Genomic DNA, 27,827 nt, shown 5'->3' on the forward strand with positions numbered 1-27,827 from the left:
ATTTTCTTATGTCGATATCTCAGCAACTAATGGTCCGATTTTCAATGTTAAAATATGAAACATTCGTGAAATTTTCTGATCTCTTCGAAAATAATATTTTCAGAAATTTTAAATCAAGACTAACATTTAAAAAAAACCAAACATTCAATATTACGCCCTTTTGATATGTTAGTCTTGAATTAAAAATTTTGAAAATATTTTTTTCGAAAAGATCGGAAAATTTCACAAATTTTTCATATTTTTACATTGTAAATCGGACCATTAGTTGCTGAAATATCGACATTAGAAAATTGTGGGTTGTTTGGGTGAGACTTAGAAAACATCAATTTTCTTGTTTTTAAACCTTTGCATGGCAATATCTCAGCATCTAAGGGTCGTATCAACAAAGTCTAAAAATGCAGAATATAGAGAATTTTCTCAGCTTATCAAAATTATTTTTTTCAAAGGTGGGCAAACATGTGCACTAATTTAAAAAAAAAATAAAAACTGCGACTTTTTTCAAAAAAGTCGCCTAAATATGGATTTAATTTGAAAACGGTGCACTTTATCAAAATTTCACTAAAGTACTTTTTGATTGCAAATTTGATTTTACATCAAAAAATGAAGTTGAAAAATTTTTGCGACCAATATTTCGATTTTTTGAAAAAAATCTGTATTGATTCAAAAAATCACAACTCGGTCAAAGATTTTTTGCCCATCCTGGAAATTTCTGAAAAGTTGGCATTTTATGTCCTCTAAAACATATCAAAAAAAAAAAAAAAATAAAAATAGTTTTTTTTGCAAATCAAGTTTTAGTGATAAAAAGTTAAATAAGAAATCACCAAATTTTTTTCACCGTGTATCATTTTTTTTCAGTGTAGTCCGTATCTATACCTACAACTTTGCCGAAGACACCAAATCGATCAAAAAATTCCTTCAAAAGAAACAGATTTTTGAATTTTCATACATCATTTTTGTATGGACAGCAGCCAAATTTGTTTGGAAAATTATATGGACAAACTAATAATGCAAAATGGCTTCTTTGGGCATACCGAAGGCACCAAAAAAGTTTCAGTCGGATTAAAAAATACAAAAACTAAAATTGAAGAAAAAAGACCGATTTCGTAGAGAATTACTCATTTAAGTTTTTATCAGCCAATTTTAAGTGATGGGACAACGAAAGGAGCAATTTAATGTAAAAACTCTTTTCGCATTCAATGGCTTGCAAACCTTATTTGGTCAAAATTTTTGGTGTTTGAGGTAAATAATCACATTTAAAGCACATTACAATAATTGAATCATAATAAAAATAACCTCTTTCATTTAAAAAATTACATTACAAATTGAAAATGATACTTTTTTGTATAGCTTTCCTAAGAATCGGTCTTATATTGAATTATAGTTTCAACTTAGCAGCTTCATTAAGCAAAAATGGTTTAAAGGTAACCTTGAAAGCAAAATTTAAGAGATTTCAAAAATAAAAAAATCCTCTTGTACAGACTTTTATTTGGAAACATCCTACAACACACAAAATAAACCGCTTTCTCTGTAATCAAATATGATTGCCAGGGTCGTTTCCCAATTCCAAAGTTCAAACCGCGCGCTCGCTCACGTCGAAAACGTTATTTCAGCCAAAACAAACAGATAAACAAGACTTTTCCTCCTTGAGAGGAGCAGGAAATTATGGCGGGTAATCCTTTCGTTTGCTGGGTTTCGCTTTTCAGCATCCAACGGAACCGATCCCACTTCCAAGGCAGAAGGAATTGGCTAAATTTATTTTATTTTCCCAATTCCAATAAATGGAATTCTTTATCTTCATTATGTGCCCGGTTTTGTAGCTGGAAGTGTGCTGCGCGCGGAAAACCCCACAAACAAGAAAACCGCGTTGAAATGTTTTTCCTCGCGCGATGCTTGCTTTCAGTTCCCTCCACCCCTCGGTGAGCTTGTACCTATGTGTACACGTGGACTTTTGCGAACTTCTGTTGCATGTTTGGGCCCCCCAGAAAATCAACAGGATGGGAAATTTTCCCCTTTTCCCCTTCATGATTCTCCTCGGGGAAATTCAACGAATTGAAAGCGATGCCGATGTCGGTCGGTGGCTGCTGTAAATAAGGCCACTTGGAAGCGAGTGAGCTTTTTTGTGGCAAAAGGGGGAGAGAAAGCTTCGCTATTGTGCTTTTCTCGGCAAAACGGAAGTGCACACACACAGAGAGAAACTTGCACAATGCGCAACCACAAAACAAAAAACCGCCGAACAAAAGCCGTCGAAATGCATCGATGTTGATGTGAAAATGGCATCATTGTGGAACAGGAACACAATGTGGGTGGTGAAGGTGCTGTGTGTGTGTGTTCCGTGCGGTTGCCATGTTCAGGGTGGAAGCTCTATTGTTCTGCATTAAGGTGAAGTTTCACTAAGGAAAACATGTTTTAAATCAACCCTTCATTTAAGGGTGACAATCAAGAGACTTTTAAATCAAGCCTTTTAGAAGTTTTAGGTTTTTTACCATAGTAGTGCCACGAAAATAAATCAAAATATCCAAGAAAAATCATCTTTTTCCAAATCTTGATAGAATGTTAACCCGTTTTTCGCAACACGACGTGATTTTTATGTTGCCAAAAAGGGATGTTGCCAAAATCGAAAAATCTCAATACATATATTTTAAAGAATAACTATAGTTGATTTAACTTCGGTTTTCATTGAAATTTTGAAGTTTTTTTTTTGCTGCCTAATGTTTTGGTCCAGTTTTGAAGGGGACATAAACATTTAAAATTATTGGCAACGGTCTTATGTTCTTTTCAACTAACATTAACAAAAGATTATTGTATACATATCAGAATTTTGCTACAATTTGTGCAATACCCAAATACACTCCACTGAAACTAAACTTCAATTAAATTAGTTTCTCAGCTGACACGATCCGCTCCACCTTACATACCGGTCGGAAAGTTATGACACTGCAAGAATGCACTCAACGGAACGCTGCTAGTTCTGGCATCTTGCACTACTGCTCGTTACGGTCGCTGGGGCGACAAATTTTACGCTTCGGGTACAGTCAATTCTCGTTTTCGTGGGAAAATTTAATTTTTATTTTTTTGGATTTGATTCTTCCTTCAAATTTATTCGAACTCCATTTTTAAAGAAGTTCGAAGCACAAAATATCACGAAATGACTGTTTCCCACGATACACACCGGCACGGTCACGGAACAGTCGCCAGCAACAATTTTTCGGAAACAATATTCCACGAATTGTTGTTGTCACCACACACTCACTATATTTTCCTTAGCCCTTGCTGCTGCAGTTGTTGTGGGTGGCTTTGCGTTCTCCAAGCGACACGGTGCGGGTACATTAGTGCCAACACGGAAACTCTATGTTTGCGCGAAAATCGTGTATCCATTCAGTTATAGTGTAGAGTCTACAGTGCAGCTAGACCAACGGTGAAAACACGCGAACGTATCATTAAAAGTTATACCTTGCGAGGTGTTGTGGTTCGTGAACGCTTTATTTTTATTTGCTCGATTTGACAAGATCATATTGAAAATTTATGAGGTATGACTTGTTGTCGTGGGAAAGGAGTCAATATTACGTGAAGATTTTCTTGATACTACACGACCTCCTTTTTTAAACCAAATATGCTTAACCAGGGTTATTTTTGATCATGCTTAAAATAGAAGTTTATGCAAAAAGTTGCAAAAAGAAGATTTTTTCAACGAGTTTCATACCACATTTTTTACAATTCCGAAAACATCCTTTAAACAGAATTAGGTATAAGTCAAACGTCCATATATTTAGTCAATGAATCGGTTAAATCAAAAACTTGTTGAAAAGTATTACTTTTCCAAACAAGTGCTGAATAGTTCAACTTTTCAGCATCCGTTTCAGTGCTGAAAATTTGAACTTTTAGCATTTGTAATGAAAAGGGTTACTATTCGATTCTGTTATTTTTGGTAGAGAAAAGTAGGCTGTTTCGTCAATCGAGAATTACAGGAAAAGTAAGTAGTTTCGCGACGGAATTGCCAAAAAGTTGTTCAAATTTGAGAATTTCAGAATCTATAAAAAGCATCATTAAAAATTTAAAATTGTATTGCAAAAGCTTTTTATTGTCCGCAACAACTTGACTGAACATTCTATTTATTTTCATTGAAGATTGGACCATTTGAATAAATACAAACAAATTCAACACTTTTGAAGATCCTTAAAATAAACTTTTGCATCACTTTTCAAACTGAGATCGAAACCAGTATCCGTGTTCCATTGCCCCATTTTGAAAGCGTCTCCCCCTTCAAAGTGGCCTCCACAACTCTTTTGTTAATCCTGAATTTGGCAAAGATCTGCGCCCTGACCTGTTCCACATTTTTCGAGCGTCCGCCCGTTGTAGTACGTATACTCTGTGTACTACATAAAATACAACAAAGAGAAAAAGTAAAAAGAACGAACACACGCAGAAGAATATTCTAAATACAACCCCAGCAGCAGCAGCAGTCTCGACGTTGTGTCCTCGTTCCTATTTTGCCTTCTTTTGTGTTCTTGTGTGTCTTGCGCCATATTTATTACTGACAGTCATCGGAGCACAGCACGACGGAACAAACGCTCTCTGCATCTTCTTCTGGTTGCGCAGCATCGCGCAGAGAACGGAGGCCAAGTTTTCCGGCAGAGAAGTCTTTTTTGTTGGCATGCTAGAATTGCTGTCAGTTTAGCCCTTTCAGGCCTAATTTAGTTTTTTTTTAAATTAATGGTGGTGGATAAAAAAAAATGACAGATCTCGGTTGTCAACTTTCATGATCGACCAGATCGTTGAATGTTTGTTGACAGCTCGGTCATAGTTGTCATTAGGATGCTACCGTCAGTTTACCAGAGAGTTATTTATCTACGTGCTCATGTATTGCGTGTACGTACACGAAAAAGATTGAGGTTAAATTTTGTACCGCCCAGCAAACAAATGGTGTGGTAGTGTGCGTGAGCTCGGCCTTAGATAACTCTAGTGCTTACGAAATTTCGACTTTGTTTGTGATAGGTGACAGAACACTCCAATCGTCTTCATCCCGACAATCTGATTTTGACATTCTACTTTCGTTCGTTTCACACACACAAACGAATGAATGTTAGGCAAAAGTCACTAAAACAGTAGGTCTATTCCCGTACTTGCAGAATTGCAAAATTTCTGCAGCTTCTGCAGAGTTCTGCAGCCATCATAAGTCACTTTTTGCAGCACGTTCCCGTAATTTTCAGCTCGCTCTCTTCATCTCTCTCTTTGCAGAAGTTCTGCAAGGAGCGAAACCGAAAAACTTTTGCTTGGGTAGCGCGTTCCAGTACTTTTTTTGCAATATTGTACACAGTTCAGTAGATTTACTCAAATAGGGTATTAAAGTTTTTATTGTTTTTTTTTTTTAATATTAAAAAGTTTATTTCTAGAACTTATACAGTTATCTAAGCCCACTCTCTCGCACACTAGCACACTATTTGTTTTGCTGGCCGGTACAAAATTTAAGCTCAATCTTTTTCGTGTACGTACACGCAACACACGCATACGTAGATAACTCTATTGTTCTATGCAACTTAATATTTTATTTAAAAAAATCAAGCATGTACCATTTTTTTAAGTAACTAGAAATCAATTATGCTTAGGTAGAAATTATACATTAGAAACAATTCAAAACATTGACATTAGGTAAACAATTTTAGAAATAAGAGTTGCAGGTACGTTTAACTAATATAATTTTAAAATGACAAAGTTTATTAATAGTTAAAAAAATCTAAGAAATTTTAATTTCAAAAATAAGTAAAATTTGAAAATGTTGTAAATCCAAAATTTCGAATCTCTTAATCCTCTAAATTTGAGTTTCTAACCTAAATATGACTCCAATGTGTATTTTTTTTTATGATTCAAGATGGTGGCATTTAAGAATTAAAAAAAAATAAGAATTTAAGAACAATTTCTTAACGGAGAAATGTAGTGTAGAGTATACCGAAAATTTGGATTTTTAATAAAATCTATTTCAATTTTAAACAATATGAAATATGATGTGTAAACAACGCCAATTAAATTTACCTATTATGTAAACACATGTAATCTGTTCTAGAGTCTGTTCCACGGCCTGTTCAAAAACAATTAAAGGTTAAAAGTTAATCCTTAAACAAATATTTATTTTAAAATTTATTCAACTCAAAAGAATTTTTATTTTAAAAGTTTTCATAAACAATTTGTTTTTATGAAACAAATTGTTTGTTGGTGTATTAGCCGTGCTGTAATACTGGCTTTAGTTATCGACTTTTTATCAGATTAAAATATTAACACTAAAAAAAAATAATCGTTCTCAATAAAACCAGGCATTAAAAACTACCCATCAATTCAAAATATACAAATGTCCCTTTCAGAAAAAGCTACTTCAATTTAGTAATAATAAAACATCAAATTTATTACAACTCATAATATCCATAATAACATGCATTCACCTAATTTGCAAATTTTATGTAAGCGTGTACTCAACATCCATCATACCAACTTGCAGATACTTTTCAGCACGAAAGAGAAGAGAGAGCTTGCAGAAAAGTACGGGAACGGTTTCGCTGCAACTTCTATCTCTCGCATTGCAGAAGTTCTGCCTGAGAGAAAAGTTACTTTTGTTGCAGAAAAGTACGGGAACGCTCTGCTGCCGATTTCGTGCAGAATTGCAGAATTCTGCAGTACGGGAATAGACCTAGTCATTGACTTCTCTCTAGAAAAACAATCGTTCAGAGAACGGTCGTTTGACATTCTACCGAGATTCCGATCATTTCTCCAATGATCGAATTCGAATGACTTCTGTCACCACGCAGCAAACACAAGGCAGAGGAAGACGAAAACTAGAGAAGGAGAACGTTGTCTCGTTCGGGCGGCTGCTTGAGTGGTGCTCATTTTTCGTTCAATTCGTCTTTGTGTTTACGTTCACCGACCGTCACCAAGCAATGACGATCATGATAGGCACTGTGCGTCAGCGATCGAGTTTCGTTTCCGGAAATGATCACTGACAGAAAGTTCTATCCAATATCGAGCAGCCCCATTCAGTGACAGATCCCTTTTCAAACATTGGTTGACACACACGAAATTGACACGAAAGAATGTCGAGCACTCAAACAGCTGAATGACACGATTGCACAAGCTTTTTCTTTCTCTCTTTGCCTAACTCTTTCTTGCCTGTGTAGGTTGGTGTGGTGACCGCGATCATTTGAATGCAGTCATGAGGAAGGTGATCACAATTTCGGTAGAATTCAAACGAACGAGCTCTACGCGAATTAGAGAGGTGATGAGAGTACTTTTTGATTGAATGATTTGATAAAAAAATTACCGCCAATTGCCAATGATGCAAAGTAGGTATTTTTAAGCCACTCCATTTGGTTGTAGAAGCGAAACTTTTGCTCGACTTTCTTGAGAGCAGCCTCCTCTTCAGCGAAAATCTCGAGCGAGAAATTGTATTTCGGTTTATAATCACAGAACGGCATTCAGTTGCCAGTCTCTGAGGATGCCAACTTTTGGGAACTGAATTTCCTAGGCTTTTCCTTCCTCTCCTCATCAACTTTCCTTTCTTCTTCTTTTGCTTTTATGGCTTTCTTTACTCGAACTACATGACGATGATGTCATTCTGTGTCTAGTCTGTCTTGTTTCTGAGCCTGGCGAACAACAAACGTTCCTTCCCTCTAGTCAGAAAGGGGTTCGCTCGTTTGCTCGTCTGGTCCTGATTTTGTTCTGCCTCTCTTGCAAGACTCCGAAAGTTGAAAACGGTTGCCTTTTGCTAACCCTTGTCTGATGCTGTTGTATGAGTTTTGTGAGTGGATTGATGTTTGAGATTGAGTTGTCTTTTCCTCGTGGCTGCCGTTTGTTTTAAATTTTAACACTATCTCGAGAGTGGGTAAGTTTGTCTTTGTTTGAGAGGCAGCAAAGGAAACCACCCCCATTGACTGGCGGAATGTGGTTTACAAAGAGTTGGTATTTGGGTGGTTTACATTGTTGGGGCAGTGATTGTTTGGTGGAACTTTGAGCGAGAGAAGTTTGATAAGGGTTAATTTTTGGTTTATATGAAAATTGGAACCTCAAATCAATTCAAAGGTGTCCCAAGTGGTGAAGATTTTTTGTTTATCAATAAGTAACGCCAATTTTTAATACATTTTTTTATAATATTATGTTTCAAGTAGAATTTTGTTATAAAGACTATTTGCGTGGCGACTAGAAGTGATAAAAAATAATTAAAAAATATTAAATTTCTAATTTCAAGAAAAGACTTTCAAAATATCTAAACAAAAAGTGCTTCATACATTATTACACTGCTACTCAGGGATGGGATAATCGCAAAAAAATCAATTTCGCTACCGAACTTTCTTCACCCGTGAAAGAGAGAGGAGGCAAATCACGCATAAGAAAATCACTCCCGAAATTCTTCAAGAAAATAAATCTGCTGATGATTTTTTGTGAATTTCCTTAATTGTTAGCACCATTTACAAGTATTTATTTCACTTTGTTTACACACATTGCTCATCTACAAAATGTGACAGGTCATTTTTCGACGTGTGATGTTACACTTGCAAGTGTAGTAGTGAATAAGATGTTCCGCCGAATAATCAAGATGATGATTTTTTTTAGATTCCTTTTACCGATCTTTCGTGCGCGAGAGAGGAAAGCAATGCTCCCTTCGGATTTTTTCTCTTGATGAACGTCCAATAATTTTCTTTTGATGATGATTATTCCATCGCTGCGTGCTACTACTGAAAATTTGATAAATACAAATATAAACGTTTTTGAGTGGGTTGAAGGGAGGGAGGGAGGACGGGGGGGGGGTTTAAAAGCATGAAATAAAATTTTCAACGTCTTAAATAAAATTATCCAGCTGCAGTTAATTTTTAATGCATTTAAATTTCTTGCGATAAACTAGATATTAGATACTTTAGCACTAGTTGTTTTGGACTCTTCAAATTTGTTTTGACATTCTCAAGACGGCTAGATGTTTGTTTTGGTAGTGTACGTGAGTCCTCAACAGTGCATAGTGGTCCAGATCGTAAAATTGAGCTAAAAATGGCTGTCCGGAAAAATTGTGAAGTTTTGGATCATTGGAGTCATCAGAAGAGTTGTTCCAAATAAAAAGGGACTAATTTTGGTTTGGTTGAAAATCAGGGTAATTTCGAAAATCTAACTTTTCAGGAATATATTTGGGATTTTTTGCCTTAAAGAAGGATACTGAACTTGCCAATTTAAGCAACTTTGTCGAAGACACCAAAAGTTTACCTCGCAATTTGCACCTTCTACGACAAAATTTAGAGAAAGCATCTGAGCAAAACTTCAAAAATCAGTTTTTTGATAGTAGCAATTCAGGGTTAAGTTTTTGAGAAAGTGATGTTCGAGGCACTTCATTTGAAAATGCCTAATTTTCAAGGGAAAAGTGTATGGGACCACCCTAACGGACCAACTACATGTTTTTTCATGTAATTTTACCCGCTAAATCGGAATCTGCCCTCAGAATTGAGCTGAAGTGTTAAAATTTGGGTTATATTTGGGTTAAATTTGTGTCATATTTTGGGTTAATATTACAATTTTACATAGAAACAACAACACCAACAACTTTCTAGAAGACAAAAAAGTTCCCAAAAATATTCCTGAAAAGTAAGATTTTCGAAATCACCCTGATTGTGAGCCACCCTAGGTTTCAACGAAACGTTGCCACTTTCCATTTGCAACAACTCTTCTGAAGACATTGAAGCTCCAAATCTTCACATTTTTTTTCGGAAAATCAATTTTCTTCTTAATTTTGCGATCTAGATCATTGTGCAGTGTCACTTCATAATGTTTTAAATTGATTACGGGGCACATCATATTGTAGGTAAAAATTAAATTAATGTAATTTTGCACTGACATCATTTTTATTTACTTTTTTAAATAACTTGAAGTTTCAAATTAAAAAGGGCTATTAGTTGTTCTACATAAGATGCTATCAGCACTTATTTGGTGAGTCTATCTATTTCTTAACTTAAGTAGATTTCATTTATAGAACCTTGCGAGTGATAGATTCGCTTAATACAGTGACAGCAAAAAATAATTCAGCTTATTTTAATAGGAAACATTAAACAGCATTAACGAACACGGTTAAATCCAAACAACAACACTCTCCCTGTACACAAAGAAAAACCAGCAAACAAACCAAAATCCCATCAATCTACCTTCAACGGCTTCATGAAAGAGCCCGGGTACAACAATGCATGTCCGTCAATCATCGTTGTTCCACCATGCCATTGTGCCCTCCCATTTTGGTTCTCCACTTTGCTCACATCATTATCATGTTATGTAACAGCTCATCGAGGACGAAATTTAACAAGTGGAACTTCCTCCAATATCACAACAATGTTTCCACTACTCCTCTTCCTTACAAAACAGAAAAAAACAAACCGACCTCAAAAACCCATCAACCACAACTGCCACAAATCGAAATCGTCATAATGGACTAATTCATTGTCTTTTTTCTTCATTTTTACTCATTGTCTTTGATAGATGTTAAATTGAAAACTACCATCTATGGTCTCTATGGTAAGTCCCGAACAGGCGCCGTACCCGTTGTTCTTTCCTCACTCTTTCTCTTTCTCGTGGCTCGAAATTGGCCTTCTAGAGGAGCCTCCACGGTCAGGACATGGAGGAATTTCCCGGGTTCTGTCTAGTTTTTCTCTTAAATTTCCACCACTTTTTTTCATCTTCTTCACTTTTAATCTCTCGAATGCATCCCCCACCCCTTCAAAAATCTCATTTAGTTCTATTAGACCTCAAAATTTTACCCCTTTTCTTGCACTTTCCCACTTCTTCATCTATCAGTCCCGGAACAGTTTTTCACTTAGACCCACTTGAAATTCATTGCATGCCACCCTTAGTATTACCAGTAGATTTGAAACGTTCGTCCGATTTTGCTCCGCTCAGTCCACCTTACTCCAACTTCAAACTTCAGTCGCATTAGAAAATCCCCGGAACAGACCTAATCCATCATGTGGACACCACCACCTCGGGTGGGCGGAACACTAAGTCACCTGTCGGGGATTGTTTGTTTCCGACGTCGTTGGTTTTCTCTTCAGCGAAATTGGGTCATTTCACCGAAAAGGGGTTTAAATCGAAATGTCATTATTTCCAGAATTACCAAACTTCAGAAAAACAAATAAGGAGAGGTAATTTTTCCGAATACATTTAATGGAAGGACCATTCGGTGAAATGACCACTTAGTAAAACAGAAAGATCATTTAGAGAAACCGAAATGTCGTTTTGCCAGAAAAGTCATAGCTCAATCTACTAAAACATGATTAAAATTAACTGTGTTTAGGCAAAACGACATTCGCTGAAACTACTTTCGGAGAAACGACCTTTCGGTGAAAGCCCCAAAAACCACGTGTTCAAAATTCTTCCAATGACGATTCCTTCAACCTAGAGTCGCCTGCAAGTTTGGATTGCCCTTGAACCGACCCGACACTCTCTGTCACATTGTGTGTGGCGTTGGCATGACCTCACCCCCTTAGCGGTGATTCTTCCATTTTGAGTAAGATTTACGGCCGTTGCATGTGGGCCCCTCGATGTCTGTTTGTGTGAGCGTTTTGTTGATTCTTCGAATGCCATCCGGTATGGGTTCGGAATTGAAATCTGGTTAGTGTTTGACGAGTTGAATAATTTATCCAGGTAATTGAGTGTAAGAAATTGCAGAGATGTTGCATGTCAGTGTGATTTATTTTGTTTATTTTATGAATAACTTTTCACTTTGCTCCATTCACGATATAAGCAATATCACATACATGGTTTTTAGCACAGGTAGCGATCATGTTGAACAACAGTTCTATCAACAATTTTCCGTATGGTAACAGTAATAAGAACAGCTGTGGAAACAGTTTATTATTAGGGAAACGTTATTCATTTGAGATTCAGAGTTTTACTTTTGAGCAATTTCTGAGATTTCGGTCATTCGAATTTTTGGTTTGTCCATATAATTTTTCATACAAATTTGGCAGCTGTCCATACAAAAATGATATATGAAAATTCAAAATTCTGTATCTTTTGAAGGAATTTTTTGATCGATTTGGTGTCTTCGGCAAAGTTGTAGGTATGGATGAGGACTACACTGAAAAAAATGATACACGATAATTTTTTTTGTGATTTTTTTTTCACTTTTTATTACTAAAACTTGATTTGCAAAAAAAAACTACTTATTAATCAACTTATTAGTAATTTCCAGAACGGGCAAAACAATCTTTGACCGAGTTTTGTTTTAGATCACTTTGTGGAAAGAAAATGGTGGGTTATTTGGGCGAGACTAAGAAAACATCAAATTTCCTGTTTTTAAATCTTCGCATGGCAATATCTCAGCAACTCAGGGTCGTATCAACAAAGTTCAAAAAGAGTAACATATAGAGAGTTTTCTCAGCTTTCTAAAAATATTTCTTGCGAAAGTGGGAAAACATAGGCACTAATTTGAAAAAATGAATAACTGCGGCTATTTTCAAAAAACTTACCTGAAAATAACTATAACTTGCAAACGGTGCACTTTATCAAATTTACATCGAAAAATGAAGTTGAAGAATTTTTGCGACCAATATTTCGAGTTTTTGAAAAAATCTGTATTGTTTCAAAAATCATAACTTGGTCAAAGATGTTTTGCCCGTTCTGGAAATTTTGAAAAGTTGTTGATGTCCCCTAAAACACATCAGAAAATAAAATTAAATAAAAATAGTGTTTTGTGCAAATCAAGTTTTAGTGACAAAAAGTGATATTAAAAATAACCATTTATTTACCGTGTATCATTTTTTTTCTGTGTAGTCCTTATCCATACCTACAACTTTGCCGAAGACACCAAATCGATCAAAAAATTCCTTCCAAAGATACAGATTTTTGAATTTTCATATATCATTTTTGTATGGACAGCTGCCAAATCTGTATGGAAAATTATATGGACAAACTAATTATGCAAAATGGCTTCTTTGGGTATAACGAAGGCACTGAAAAGTTTCAGCCGGATTAAAAAATACAAATATTCAAATTTTAACAGAAAGAACGATTTCGTAGAGAATTGCTCTTTTATCGGAGGAGGCAACACAATGCTCATGTGCGACACAAATTTAACTTTCCAAAAGCGCATTATGATAGTAAAACAGTTATCTTTCAAGTACTAAAAATATCGCTGCACGATAAATTTTTAGAACAGAACAGTTTTTTTTTTCAAAATCATCGAATCTGCAAGATAACTTTCTGAAAGAAAACTTCAGCTCAATTTTTTGTTATCACTTTTTGTAGATAACTTCAGCTTTATTTTTGCAAGATAGCTTAAGATAATTTTATCTTGATCTTAAGTATGATAATTTTCTGCAAGATAACTTCTCAAAAAGCTATCAAACAAAAAAACGAGTTGAAGTTATCTTGCACAAAGTTATCCTTTAGATATCGAGCGAATGTTATCTTGTAAAAATCGAACTGAAGTTATTTTGCAGATTCGATGATTTTAGAAAAAAAAAACATAGCTGCTAGATAACTTCAGTACTAAAAAGTTGTTTGGCAGCGATAGAAAATTGCAAGATAACTTCTGATATCTGCATAAACGTTGACCAGTAGAATTGGTCATGTTAAAAAGACTGTTATAAAAGTTACTAATAATTGAAAAAAATCACACTATTATGTTTGTTTAACGAAGTTCGTGAACTTTTCTTCAAATTTTGTGGTTATTCTTTGAGCATTTGAAATGTTGTTTTAGTTACTACTAAAACATATTGAAATATGCTCAACATTCATTTGGAATAAGTTTTTTTCGAAACTATATCAATTTTTGCTGTTTTTTTTCGTTGTAGTACAAATGTTTGAGATTGAAATATGAGTATTCCATCACAGAAGCCATTTTCCATAAAATAACTGCTTCATCCTTCAATTTACACAGCATTAAAAAAACGAATATCACTGAATCCCATCAATTCGTCATTCCATTATTTTTGCCAGTTATCAAGAAAATTACCTTTCCAGCTTCAAGAGACGGTAAAACCTTCCGAAAAAAAAAAAGTAATTTCATTTCTGTCTCGTTAACATAAGCTTCCTATGCCAGGCAAAAAAGAACGCGCGTACATCACGAGACCTAATCCCACAATCTCACCTTCCCTGTGACTTGCCCGCGATTATTATTGCTCAGCCATCAACCACAGGACAGAAACAAGCTTGAGTGGTTCACCACCCACCCTACAAAGCGGAAAAAATGGATCAAGATTGTCTCCCCCACGCGGCTACTTGTTGTTACTGGTGGTGGCGAGGAAATTCTTTTGCGTGTCACGGTTTTTTATTATCTCGCCGTGCAAAATCAGCGTAGAAAATTGCGAAATTTTCACGTCTGTTTCACACGATTTTTCCGTCATTGCGGTGGGGAGGAAAAAATCTTGATTTCATCAAGAGTGAAGCGAAATAGATAATCGTTGGAAATTGGTGAAAAGAAGAATGATTGAATGAGCAATGAGGGTTCTTTTTTAATTTTTTGAGGATCATGATAAATTAAGGTTTGACTTGATACCAGAGCTTACGAATTATTTGAAGAAATTGGTAAAGATTCGCTTCGAAAAAACATCACTTAGCTAATTTTGTATATTTTTATACTTTTATATTGTAAAGTAAAATTGAAAGGTTAAAAATCGAGTTTTTCAAGCCTTTATTAGAATCAAATTAGTTGAAATTTTGAAATTTAGTATTGTCAACTGTCCATCCTTAAATAGATTGAGTTTCTGATCAATTTGGTTGTTTCAGTTGTAGTTCAGCAGTTTTATTTTTTGGTTTGTTTTTCTTTTAAATTATATATGGCTTTACTGGTGAAAAATCAAGTTTGTTAATTCTATGTACATGTTTGTGTACATGTGTGTACAACTAAATAGCTAAAATAAAGGTGAATTAATTGAAAAACGCTTAAGCTACATCAAAATAATATGTATCCTTTATTGAGGAGACTTATCATACGTCCTCCGAAGACAGAAAATTATTCCTTCCACCTTGTTATGGTGGGTCCGTCATCACCTCAACCGTGAGAGCAAAAAACTCTGGACGGATGAAAATTATCATCGCCAATGACAATTGAAATTGCGAATATTTTATTCGTATTTTAAATTTAAACGAAAAAAAAGTATGACAGAGTTATGTTTATTTTGAAACGATACATCAAACACGGAAATCTCACAAAAAAATGTATGCTCATTATTTTATGTTTCAGGTTTGATAGTTTGACTTGTTCTTTGTTAAATAGCCATTTTTCAAAAAGTTTATATTTCAGAGCTCATCTTGGCTGTGTTTTTTTATAACATTAGCATTATTTTTGTAAAACAAAGTATATAATGTAATATTTTTTGTAATGTGACTATGCTCCTACAGATTTGTTTGCATTTTAAAGCTATAAATATCATTTTATAGGAAAAAATGTAAAAAAAAACAGACAGAAAACTTAAAAAATGCTGCTAAAAGACAAAGGTACAATAAGTCAAATATAAACAGAAAAAACATCCAAATTGAAATGCTGAAAATGAAACAAGAAAAAAAATAAAGCAAGAGATTAAAGTTTTCCGTGCAACCTAAGTTAACCAAAATGAATACGTTTTTTTAATGCGGATCTTTGGATAGATGGCAACGTTTCCGAAATATGTCTAACGAATTATTTGTCTGGACTAAAATTGCAACATTTCTAATATATTGAAAAAGTGTCAATCGTGGTGAGCCTTTTGAGCAATTCCAGCTCAAATCAGGAATTTATTTGGTACTATTGTACCCGACCCTCTCCGATTTCAATGCAACTTTTTAGACATGTTATCCTAGGCCTATATAAGCCATTTTTGTATATATGGAGCCAATAGTACTCGAAAATAACATTTGAGAAGGGCGTAACGTATTTAAATATTTTTGTATTTTGCAATTTAAAAATTACTGTATCTCGAAGCTATTGCGTCATATCAAAAAGTGGTCAAAGACAAACTTGTAGGAAATTGGACGAGCTTTCTGAAAAAAATGCACTGAAACAAAAATACTCGCCACTAATAGGAGATATTTTGATTTTTAAGTCTAAAACTTAAATTTAAAGGTGATGTCACGATTTTTTTTCGTTCAAAATTTTTGAGGAAATAGCCTAAGATGTTACCAAAAGACCGACGAAAAATGCAGGATGGTATGTCTATCCTAAAAAATACAAAAATCATTTACTGAAACTGTTTTTGAAAAGTGGTCTAAACGTCAACATTTTTAAAAACCAGTAGTGGGAACCGATTCTCCAGACAATTTTACATAAAAGTCTCCATATTGACCATTGTCCTATGTCCAATCCTTGGGAGGATACAGCAGTTTAAAAATAAAAATGTTGAAAAAATGGGTTTTTTGGTGGTTTTTGGCAATTTCTATATGACAGACTTGGTTTTTCAGTCTCGTAAATATTTTTGCCGGAAAGCTCGTCCAATTTCCCATAAGTTTGCCTCTGACAGCATTTCAATTGGATGTAAGGGCTTACAGATATAAGCTTAATTACATTGCTAATAACTGAAAATAGAATATTTTTTTCAGTTTGGTAGAAACCTAGATAATAAATTAGCTTACGTAAATATCAAAACAAGTCAAATCAAAAAGCTGTCACACACTGAAAACCCAATCATGGTAGTTGCTACCATATTGTAGGATTAAATTGAGAACACGCGCCGACGTATTTTTGCTAAAAGCATTCCGTGCTTGTATTGACTGATTAACGCAGTCAGTTTTACTATGTCGAGAGCGGTATGGTAATTTTAACCCTCGATTATGGAGAGAATGATAATGAATTCGTAATTGCTACCATGCAATTTTGTGGAAGCATGGTTCATTTTACCATATTTGCGTTTACTTTCACCAAAAAGCCACAGTTAATTTAATAAGCAGCATTTTTAGCAAATGTTCTTAAAACTACCATGGTCGGGCTTTCAGTGCAGGCAAACTTATAGGAAATTGGACGAGCTTTCCGGGCATTAAAAACTAGAAATATACCTTGATTATTACATTGTTTGTACAGAAATAATGTTATTAGTCAGATTTATCAATCATAAGTGTCATTATCAGATTTATTGTGAAAATTTGAAATGAAGAAATGATTTTCAATTGATGTTGTGACGTTTTGGAGTCATAGAGATTATTTGTAGGATCGCTCGCTCAATTGAGAATAAGCCATTATAAAGATTTTTCAGTGCTTTTTCTTTGTGACGTTAAAATGATTTGAAAATTGAAAATTTATTAGCTCTTAGAATGTGTTGATATCTCCTGAAGTCTGATCGTATAATGTAGTTTTTCCCAAATAAAAAATAAATAAAAAAAATTACGCAAATAATTCATTGAGCTGAAAACTATGAAATAAAAAAAAACTAATAAAAAAAATATTATATTTTAGTTGAAGAATTAGTATTAGCTTAGATTTCGTAAAAATTAAATTCAGAGCCAGGAAACTTCCTTGAAAAAAATCCTGTCTCCAATGATTTTTATAACCTCGAATCGATTGCTCTACTCTATTTGATTTGTAAATATATTAATATTCAAATCGGCTTTTGGAATATATCCCAAAAATAATCATGTTATTAGCAAATGTTTCTGCAATTATACAAGTGTCATCTGCCTAGCCACAAAGCTTCATTAATATTCCGCCCACAATTGGATGGTTTCCGAATCCAATTTAAAACAGTCGATCGTTTTGTCGTAGCAAATTATCTCGTAACTTTTTTTTTCTCTCTCCTCCATTACGAGGACCAACCATCTTGTTCAACATTAAAAACCGCACCAAGCTGAAACCAAAGAAGTAAAAATAAAATTTTATTGCTAATTAAATACTCGCTCCTTCCCTCTCCTCATTTCCGGTCTCCCTTATTTTCCAGCGGGTCGAAAATTGAATTTCTCCGGGAAAACCCGCCATGCAAACCGGGGAGAGCATTAGAGGAACCAGAAATTTTGGGGATTCCGATGGCGTTTCGCATCAATTGAGTGGTGCTTGTCACAGCCGGGTAAGACCCGCGATAATGCGACTTATTTGCCACCCCCCCCTTAAACATCAAAATTCAGCTCTTTTTCCTCTAAAGTGAGGTGGGGTGAAATACTTCAAAGTTTATTCGCTGCTCCCTTTTTTTCCGTTGTTTGGATTCTCGTAAAAGAAACCGCGCCAGTTATTAGCTTTTTATGGCGTTTGGCCAGAAGACCAGAAAGGAAATGAACCGGAAGAGGGGGTGTTTGTCCTTGACGGAGGGGGGGATTCTTAGGAGGAGGTTGGTGTAAAGTTTTTCCCCGGACGCATCACCGCAACAAGGTCCGGTACTTTGGCGGGGAAGTTTTTCATACTCGTGGGAAAGTTTTTGTTGATGTTTAGTTTGGCATTCGTTGTCCCTGCAAATTGGATTGAAGTGCTTTCTCGTGCGGATTAGGATAACTGTGATTACTTTGGAAACGCGGACGAGGAAAATGCTTTCAGCAGATAATAAGTTGAGTGCTTTATTGGAAAACTTGGAAAATGTTGGCGATATGCTTGAAATGTGATGTTCAATACCACGTCAATCTACTAATTTTATACTGAAAATATATACATAATATCACACCAAAGAGCAATTCCAGCTCAAATCAGGAATTTTTCTGGTACTTTTGTACCCGACCCTCTCCGATTTCAATGAAACTTTGTAGACATGTTATCCTAGGCCTATATAAGCCATTTTTGTGTATATGGAGCCAATAGTACTCGAAAACAACATTTGAGAAGGGCGTAAGATATTTACATATTTTTGTATTTTGTAATTTAAAAATTACTGTATCTCGAAGCCGTTGCGTCGTATCAAAAAGTGGTCAAAGACAAACTTGTAGGAAATTGGACGGGCTTTCTGAAAAAAATACACTGAAACAAAAATACACGCCACATCTATGAGATTTTTTGATTTTTAAGTCTAAAACTTAAATTTAAAGGTGATGTCACGATTTTTTTTTCGTTCAAAATTTTTGAGGGAATAGCCTAAAATGTTACCAACAGGTTGACGAAAAATGCAGGATGGTATGTCACTCCTCAAAAAATACAAAAATCATTTACTAAAACAGTTTTTTTGAAAAGTGGTCTAAACGTCAAAATTTTAAAAAACCGGTAGTGGCAATCGATTCTCCAGACAATTTTACATAAAAGTCTCCATATTGACCATTGTCCTATGTCCAATTCTTGGGAAGATACAGCGGTTTTAAAAATAAAAATGTTGAAAAAACGGGTTTTTTGGTGGTTTTTGGCCATTTCTATATGACAGACTTGGTTTTTCAGTCTCGTAAATATTTTTACCAGAAAGCTCGTCCAATTTCCCATAAGTTTGCCTTTGACAGCTTTTTGATTTGACTCGTTTTTATATTTACGTAAGCAAATTTACTATCCAGGTTTCTACCACACTGAAAAAAAAATCTACTTTCAGTTATTAGCAATGTAGTTGAGCTTATATCTGTAAGCCCTTACATCCAATTGAAATGCTGGCAAAGACAAACTTATGGGAAATTGGACGAGCTTTCCGGTAAAAATATTTACGAGACTGAAAAACCAAGTCTGTCATATAGAAATTGCCAAAAACCACAAAAAACCCGTTTTTTCAACATTTTTATTTTTAAAACCGCTATATCTTCCCAAGAATTGGACATAGGACAATGGTCAATATGGAGACTTTTATGTAAAATTGTCTGGAGAATCGATTGCCACTACCGGTTTTTAAAAATGTTGACGTTTAGACCACTTTTCAAAAAAACTGTTTTAGTAAATGATTTTTGTATTTTTTTAGGAGTGACATACCATCCTGCATTTTACGTCAGTCTTTTGGTAACATTTTAGGCTACTCCTTCAAAAATTTTGAACGAAAAAAAATCGTGACATCACCTTAAATTTAAGTTTTAGACTTAAAAATCAAAAAATCTCATAGATGTGGCGTGTATTTTTGTTTCAGTGTATTTTTTTCAGAAAGCCCGTCCAATTTCCTACAAGTTTGTCTTTGACCACTTTTTGATACGACGCAACGGCTTCGAGATACAGTAATTTTTAAATTACAAAATACAAAAATATGTAAATATCTTACGCCCTTCTCAAATGTTGTTTTCGAGTACTATTGGCTCCATATACACAAAAATGGCTTATATAGGCCTAGGATAACATGTCTACAAAGTTTCATTGAAATCGGAAAGGGTCGGGTACAAAAGTACCAGAAAAATTCCTGATTTGAGCTGGAATTGCTCCATATAACCCATTTTTTTCAGGAAATAACAGCAAAGCAAATTACCACTCAACAAGTTCAAAACTGAGATCACATTTCTTCAAAACAAGTCGTATATTCAAAAATATTCTTCCCATTAATTTCACCCCAACAGCTGAGGAGGACACCAACGGGGAAGCTTCAACATGCGGCCGGATCCTCATCTTTCTGTCCTGGGTCCTGGTGGTGCTAACGATGCCCTTCAGCCTGCTGGTGTGCTTCAAGGTGAGTTTTGGTCCGTCCGTCTGGAACTGTCTTTAATTCCAACACTGGGAATCGGGCCAAGTTGGGTGCCGAAGCGTAAAACTTTATTTTTGTTGTAACTTCCTCCAAACGGAACTTTGACTCATCCCTTCGGAGTGTTTCGTTCTCTAAATTGGATCTCCACCGAACGTTGTCCTTTCACTGCCCATTTGTGAGTCTAATGAAGGGTGGAATTAAATAGACTGAAGATAACTACCGACTCAACGAACGCGGACACTGCTGCTGCTGTTCGATACAAAATGATGATGGTTATGGTGGAAAATGGTGACGGTATTATGACGTAACATTGAGATTAGTTGAACCAACGTCAAACTATTCTGAAACCTTTTCGAGTGCATTTAAGGATTTATTAAGATAAGCTGAAACTTTAGAAAACCTAAAAATATATAGCTGATAATTTCAAAAGTAGAAGGTGTGAGACATTTATCCAACATTTTTTATAGATTTTCAAATGTGACTTTATTTTGAACTTTGTCCCAAAAGATACCTATGAATACCTATGTCCCATCATCAAACTTGGACAGATCTAAAACAGGTTGAGTTTTACTGGAACTTGATTGGATAGTGTATATACGTTTTTACGATGTCCAAATACAAAACATTGATAGTTTCAAGATTGATGAGAATCAAGAATAATTTCTGTGTATTTTAGATATATTTTTTGTTTTAAATCTCATAATATCATTTTATTTTCATTTAAGGTCATTACTAATTTTATTTCAGGTTGTTCAGGTTCTTATAAAATTTAGGGGTTAAAAAGGATTATTCATTGACATTTTCGTTGAAAAAACTTATAAAATCGATTGCAAAACGATTTTCAAAAAATATTATCTTATTTCGAATTTTGAGACTACAAATAGGTAAAAAAAGTAAAAGTTTAGGTGAAAAAATAATTTGGTAAATTCATTGAAATTTGATTTTTTTAGGGATCATTATCATACTCTGGCAAAAGTGATAGATTTTGTCATAAAAAATGTGTAAGAACCGGTGAAATTTTCAATTATTATCCTCCCAAAAAAACGCTCCCTCCCCCCTAAAGATATATCGCACTTCAAAAAATTGCAAAATTCTCTTGAAAAATTAACTCAGATATGCAAGGGGAGGGGAGGAGGAATATTTTCGCAAAAGGAATACATTTTTTTAATACGATATTTTTGCTGCTTTTGGTTTTGATTTTTGTTTCAACTCGCCGATGTTGCATTTTTTTTAAATGATTTGATAGATAGATAGATAGGAAATAATATGTCAAAATGGCTTTACAATATACTATTTGTTTGGTTTAATTTAAGTTGTTTGAGGTTTTGAATTATCCACTATTTAACAGAAGGTCCAAAAATTGTTGTTAAATCATTTTGTTATCGTTATCAAAATACGATAGTTTTATCGGCGATAACCAAGGAAAACTCATTAAAAAATGTTTTTGATAGACTTTATAAGAAATTGGACGAACTTTCCGGTAAAAATATTCACGAGACTGAAAAATCAAGTCTTGTCATATAGAAATTGCCAAGAACCACTAAAAAACCTATTTTTTCAACATTTTCTATTTTAAAACCGATGTATCTTCACAAGGATTGGACATAGGACAATGGTCAATATGGAGACTTTTATGTAAAATTGTCTGGGGAAGCGATTCCCGCAATCGGTTTTTGAAAATTTTGACGTTTAGACCATTTTAAAAAAGAAAAACAGTTTTAGTAAGTGATTTTTGTATTTTGACGAAGAACTTCGTCTTAGGGCTCTATACAGGGTAGCAATCCAAAATTTCGCGGGCGAAATGTAACAAAAAATTAAACGCGACTGCAAGATTTGTAACATTAATATCTCAGCTCCTGTTCAACACACGTAAAAGTGGTACCCACCAAACGAAAGGGGAGATTTCACGCATTCTTACTATACCTAATTAATGGCCGTGAAATTTAGTTGAAGCACTTAAAAACTGAGTTTAAATTAATAAAACTGTTTCCACACAGCAAGCAAGCACGCACACACACGCGCACACTCTCTCCCTTGACTCCGCCCCCAAAGCCTTGCCTGCGTTTGGCCTTGACACAATTTGGCGATTATTTCCTTTTGTGCTGCTGCTTCGCCAAACGCCAAAACGATTTGATATAAAAGGTGGTGCCGATCCAAAATCAAGGCAAATCAATTTTGGACGCCGACCTGGAAGGAGCTCCTGCTGCTGCTGATGCGGGACCGAGGAGGAAACCAGCCACGAGGAAATCCACGATCGGACGACGTTGCCGTGGAGATTTTGCGGGACGGGACCAAGGAAGGACGCGCGGGGTGAGGGATTTCACAGCTCGGCGAGCTGCCTTCACCCCGCTCCCCCAAACCGGTGACGGATTTCACAGCTCGAGGTAGCTGCTGCTCGTGATCCTTTATCAAACCTGTCCTTACCATCCGGGTTGAGGAAGCGGCCGGATTTCGTGCATCGTGTTGCCATGGAGGCACGGAACCAAAGAAGGACGCGAGGGGTGACGGAATCCACAGCTACACAGAAAGCTGCTCTCTCTTTGACAAATTTGACATTTCGGCAGTAGTGGCCACCACTTGGAGTGGCCGAAGTCCCCGGGGATGTTCCGATAAGGGGACATTTGCGGAACTGAAAGAGTTGGGGCAATATGGGTATCAAACTTTAGGGATTTTGATACTGGACATTAAATTTGACATTTTGTCAGCAGTGGCCACCATCTGGAGTGGCCGGAGGCCCCGGGGATGTTCCGATAAGGGGACATTTGCGGAACCATAAGAGTTGGGGCAATATGGGTATCAAACTTTAGGGATTTTGATACTGGACATGAAATTTGACATTTTGGCAGTAATGGCCACCACCTGGAGTGGCCGGAGGCCCCGGGGGTGTTCCAATAAGGGGACATTTGCGGAACCATAAGAGTTGGGGCAATATGGGTATCAAACTTTAGGGTTTTTGATACTGGTCATGAAATTTTACATTTTGTCAGCAGTGGCCACCACCTGGAATGGCCGTAGGCCCCGGGGATGTTCCGATAAGGGGACATTTGCGGAACCATAAGAGTTGGGGCAATATGGATATCAAACTTTAGGGATTTTGATACTGGACATTAAATTTGACATTTTGTCAGCAGTGGCCACCATCTGGAGTGGCCGGAGGCTCCGGGGGTGTTCCGATAGGGGGACATTTGCGGAACTTTAAAAGTTGGGGCAATATGGGTATCAAACTTTAGGGATTTTGATACTGGACATGAAATTTGACATTTTGTCAGCAGTGGCCACCATCTGGAGTGGCCGGAGGCTCCGGGGGTGTTCCGATAGGGGGACATTTGCGGAACTTTAAAAGTTGGGGCAATATGGGTATCAAACTTTAGGGATTTTGATACTGGACATGAAATTTGAGATTTCGGCAGTAGTGGCCACCACCTGGAGTGGCCGGAGGCCCCGGGGGTGTTCCGATAGGGGGACATTTGCGAAACCATAAAAGTTGGGGCAATATGGGTATCAAACTTTAGGGATTTTGATACTGGACATTAAATTTGACATTTTGGCAGTAGTGGCCACCACCTGGAGTGGCCGGAGGCCCCGGGGGTGTTCCGATAGGGGGACATTTGCGAAACCATAAGAGTTGGGGCAATATGGGTATCAAACTTTAGGGATTTTGATACTGGACATGAAATTTGACATTTTGGCAGTAGTGGCCACCACCTGGAGTGGCCGGAGGCCCCGGGGATGTTCCGATAAGGGGACATTGGCGGAACCATAAGAGTTGGGGCAATATGGGTATCAAACTTTAGGGATTTTGATACTTGACATGAAATTTGACATTTTGTCAGCAGTGGCCACCATCTGGAGTGGCCGGAGGCCCCGGGGGTGTTCCGATAGGGGGACATTTGCGGAACTTTAAAAGTTGGGGCAATATGGGTATCAAACTTTAGGGATTTTGATACTGGACATGAAATTTGACATTTTGTCAGCAGTGGCCACCATCTGGAGTGGCCGGAGGCTCCGGGGGTGTTCCGATAGGGGGACATTTGCGGAACTTTAAAAGTTGGGGCAATATGGGTATCAAACTTTAGGGATTTTGATACTGGACATGAAATTTGAGATTTCGGCAGTAGTGGCCACCACCTGGAGTGGCCGGAGGCCCCGGGGGTGTTCCGATAGGGGGACATTTGCGAAACCATAAAAGTTGGGGCAATATGGGTATCAAACTTTAGGGATTTTGATACTGGACATTAAATTTGACATTTTGGCAGTAGTGGCCACCACCTGGAGTGGCCGGAGGCCCCGGGGGTGTTCCGATAGGGGGACATTTGCGAAACCATAAGAGTTGGGGCAATATGGGTATCAAACTTTAGGGATTTTGATACTGGACATGAAATTTGACATTTTGGCAGTAGTGGCCACCACCTGGAGTGGCCGGAGGCCCCGGGGATGTTCCGATAAGGGGACATTGGCGGAACCATAAGAGTTGGGGCAATATGGGTATCAAACTTTAGGGATTTTGATACTGGACATTAAATTTGACATTTTGTCAGCAGTGGCCACCATCTGGAGTGGCCGGAGGCTCCGGGGGTGTTCCGATAGGGGGACATTTGCGGAACTTTAAAAGTTGGGGCAATATGGGTATCAAACTTTAGGGATTTTGATACTGGACATGAAATTTGACATTTTGTCAGCAGTGGCCACCATCTGGAGTGGCCGGAGGCTCCGGGGGTGTTCCGATAGGGGGACATTTGCGGAACTTTAAAAGTTGGGGCAATATGGGTATCAAACTTTAGGGATTTTGATACTGGACATGAAATTTGAGATTTCGGCAGTAGTGGCCACCACCTGGAGTGGCCGGAGGCCCCGGGGGTGTTCCGATAGGGGGACATTTGCGAAACCATAAAAGTTGGGGCAATATGGGTATCAAACTTTAGGGATTTTGATACTGGACATTAAATTTGACATTTTGGCAGTAGTGGCCACCACCTGGAGTGGCCGGAGGCCCCGGGGGTGTTCCGATAGGGGGACATTTGCGAAACCATAAAAGTTGGGGCAATATGGGTATCAAACTTTAGGGATTTTGATACTGGACATGAAATTTGACATTTTGGCAGTAGTGGCCACCACCTGGAGTGGCCGGAGGCCCCGGGGATGTTCCGATAAGGGGACATTGGCGGAACCATAAGAGTTGGGGCAATATGGGTATCAAACTTTAGGGATTTTGATACTGGACATGAAATTTGACATTTTGTCAGCAGTGGCCACCATCTGGAGTGGCCGGAGGCCAGGGTGTTCCGATGGGGACATTTGCGAAACCATAAAAGTTGGGGCAATATGGGTATCAAACTTTAGGGATTTTGATACTGGACATTAAATTTGACATTTTGGCAGTAGTGGCCACCACCTGGAGTGGCCGGAGGCCCCGGGGATGTTCCGATAAAGGGACATTTGCGGAACCATAAGAGTTGGGGCAATATGGATATCAAACTTTAGGGATTTTGATACTGGACATGAAATTTGACATTTTGGCAGTAGTGGCCACCACCTGGAGTGGCCGGAGGCCCCGGGGATGTTCCGATAAGGGGACATTTGCGGAACCATAAGAGTTGGGGCAATATGGGTATCAAACTTTAGGGATTTTGATACTGGACATGAAATTTGACATTTTGTCAGCAGTGGCCACCATCTGGAGTGGCCGGAGGCCCCGGGGGTGTTCCGATAGGGGGACATTTGCGGAACTTTAAAAGTTGGGGCAATATGGGTATCAAACTTTAGGGATTTTTATACTGGACATAAAATTTGAGATTTCGGCAGTAGTGGCCACCACCTGGAGTGGCCGGAGGCCCCGGGGATGTTCCGATAAGGGGACATTTGCGGAACCATAAGAGTTGGGGCAATATGGGTATCAAACTTAAAGGATTTTGATACTGGACATAAAATTTTACATTTTGTCAGCAGTGGCCACCATCTGGAGTGGCCGGAGGCCCCGGGGATGTTCCGATAAAGGGACATTTGCGGAACCATAAGAGTTGGGGCAATATGGGTATCAAACTTTAGGGATTTTGATACTGGACATGAAATTTGAGATTTCGGCAGTAGTGGCCACCACCTGGAGTGGCCGGAGGCCCCGGGGGTGTTCCGATAGGGGGACATTTGCGGAACTTTAAAAGTTGGGGCAATATGGGTATCAAACTTTAGGGATTTTTATACTGGACATAAAATTTGAGATTTCGGCAGTAGTGGCCACCACCTGGAGTGGCCGGAGGCCCCGGGGATGTTCCGATAAGGGGACATTTGCGGAACCATAAGAGTTGGGGCAATATGGGTATCAAACTTTAGGGATTTTAATACTGGACATGAAATTTGACATTTTGTCAGCAGTGGCCGCCATCTGGAGTGGCCGGAGGCTCCGGGGGTGTTCCGATAGGGGGACATTTGCGGAACTTTAAAAGTTGGGGCAATATGGGTATCAAACTTTAGGGATTTTTATACTGGACATAAAATTTGAGATTTCGGCAGTAGTGGCCACCACCTGGAGTGGCCGGAGGCCCCGGGGATGTTCCGATAAGGGGACATTTGCGGAACCATAAGAGTTGGGGCAATATGGGTATCAAACTTAAAGGATTTTGATACTGGACATAAAATTTTACATTTTGTCAGCAGTGGCCACCATCTGGAGTGGCCGGAGGCCCCGGGGATGTTCCGATAAAGGGACATTTGCGGAACCATAAGAGTTGGGGCAATATGGGTATCAAACTTTAGGGATTTTTATACTGGACATAAAATTTGAGATTTCGGCAGTAGTGGCCACCACCTGGAGTGGCCGGAGGCCCCGGGGATGTTCCGATAAGGGGACATTTGCGGAACCATAAGAGTTGGGGCAATATGGGTATCAAACTTTAGGGATTTTGATACTGGACATGAAATTTGACATTTTGTCAGCAGTGGCCACCATCTGGAGTGGCCGGAGGCCCCGGGGGTGTTCCGATAGGGGGACATTTGCGGAACTTTAAAAGTTGGGGCAATATGGGTATCAAACTTTAGGGATTTTTATACTGGACATAAAATTTGAGATTTCGGCAGTAGTGGCCACCACCTGGAGTGGCCGGAGGCCAGGGATGTTCCGATAAGGGGACATTTGCGGAACCATAAGTTAGGAATATGGGTATCAAACTTAAAGATTTGATACTGGACATTAAATTTGTTTTGTCAGCAGTGGCCACCATGGGTGGCCGGAGGCTGAGGGATGTTCCGATAAGGGGACAACCTATAAGAGTTGGGCAATATGGGTATCAAACTTTAGGATTTTGATACTGGACATAAAATTTGAGATTTCGGCAGTAGTGGCCACCACCTGGAGTAGCCGGAGGC

General features: G+C 37.5%; 1 protein-coding gene across 1 annotated transcript in view; it reads left to right on the top strand.

Annotated features, from left to right (window-relative positions):
* LOC6052885 (band 7 protein AGAP004871) overlaps positions 1–27,827 on the top strand; it is a 307,921-nt gene that overhangs the window by 248,783 nt on the left and 31,311 nt on the right. The window contains exon 4 of the mRNA XM_038262004.1: positions 20,344–20,453. Within this exon, the coding sequence (XP_038117932.1) occupies positions 20,344–20,453 (110 nt within the window). The remainder of the gene's footprint in view (positions 1–20,343; positions 20,454–27,827) is intronic.

The sequence above is a fragment of the Culex quinquefasciatus genome, chromosome 3, assembly GCF_015732765.1.
Source record: "Culex quinquefasciatus strain JHB chromosome 3, VPISU_Cqui_1.0_pri_paternal, whole genome shotgun sequence".
NCBI lineage: Eukaryota > Metazoa > Arthropoda > Insecta > Diptera > Culicidae > Culex > Culex quinquefasciatus.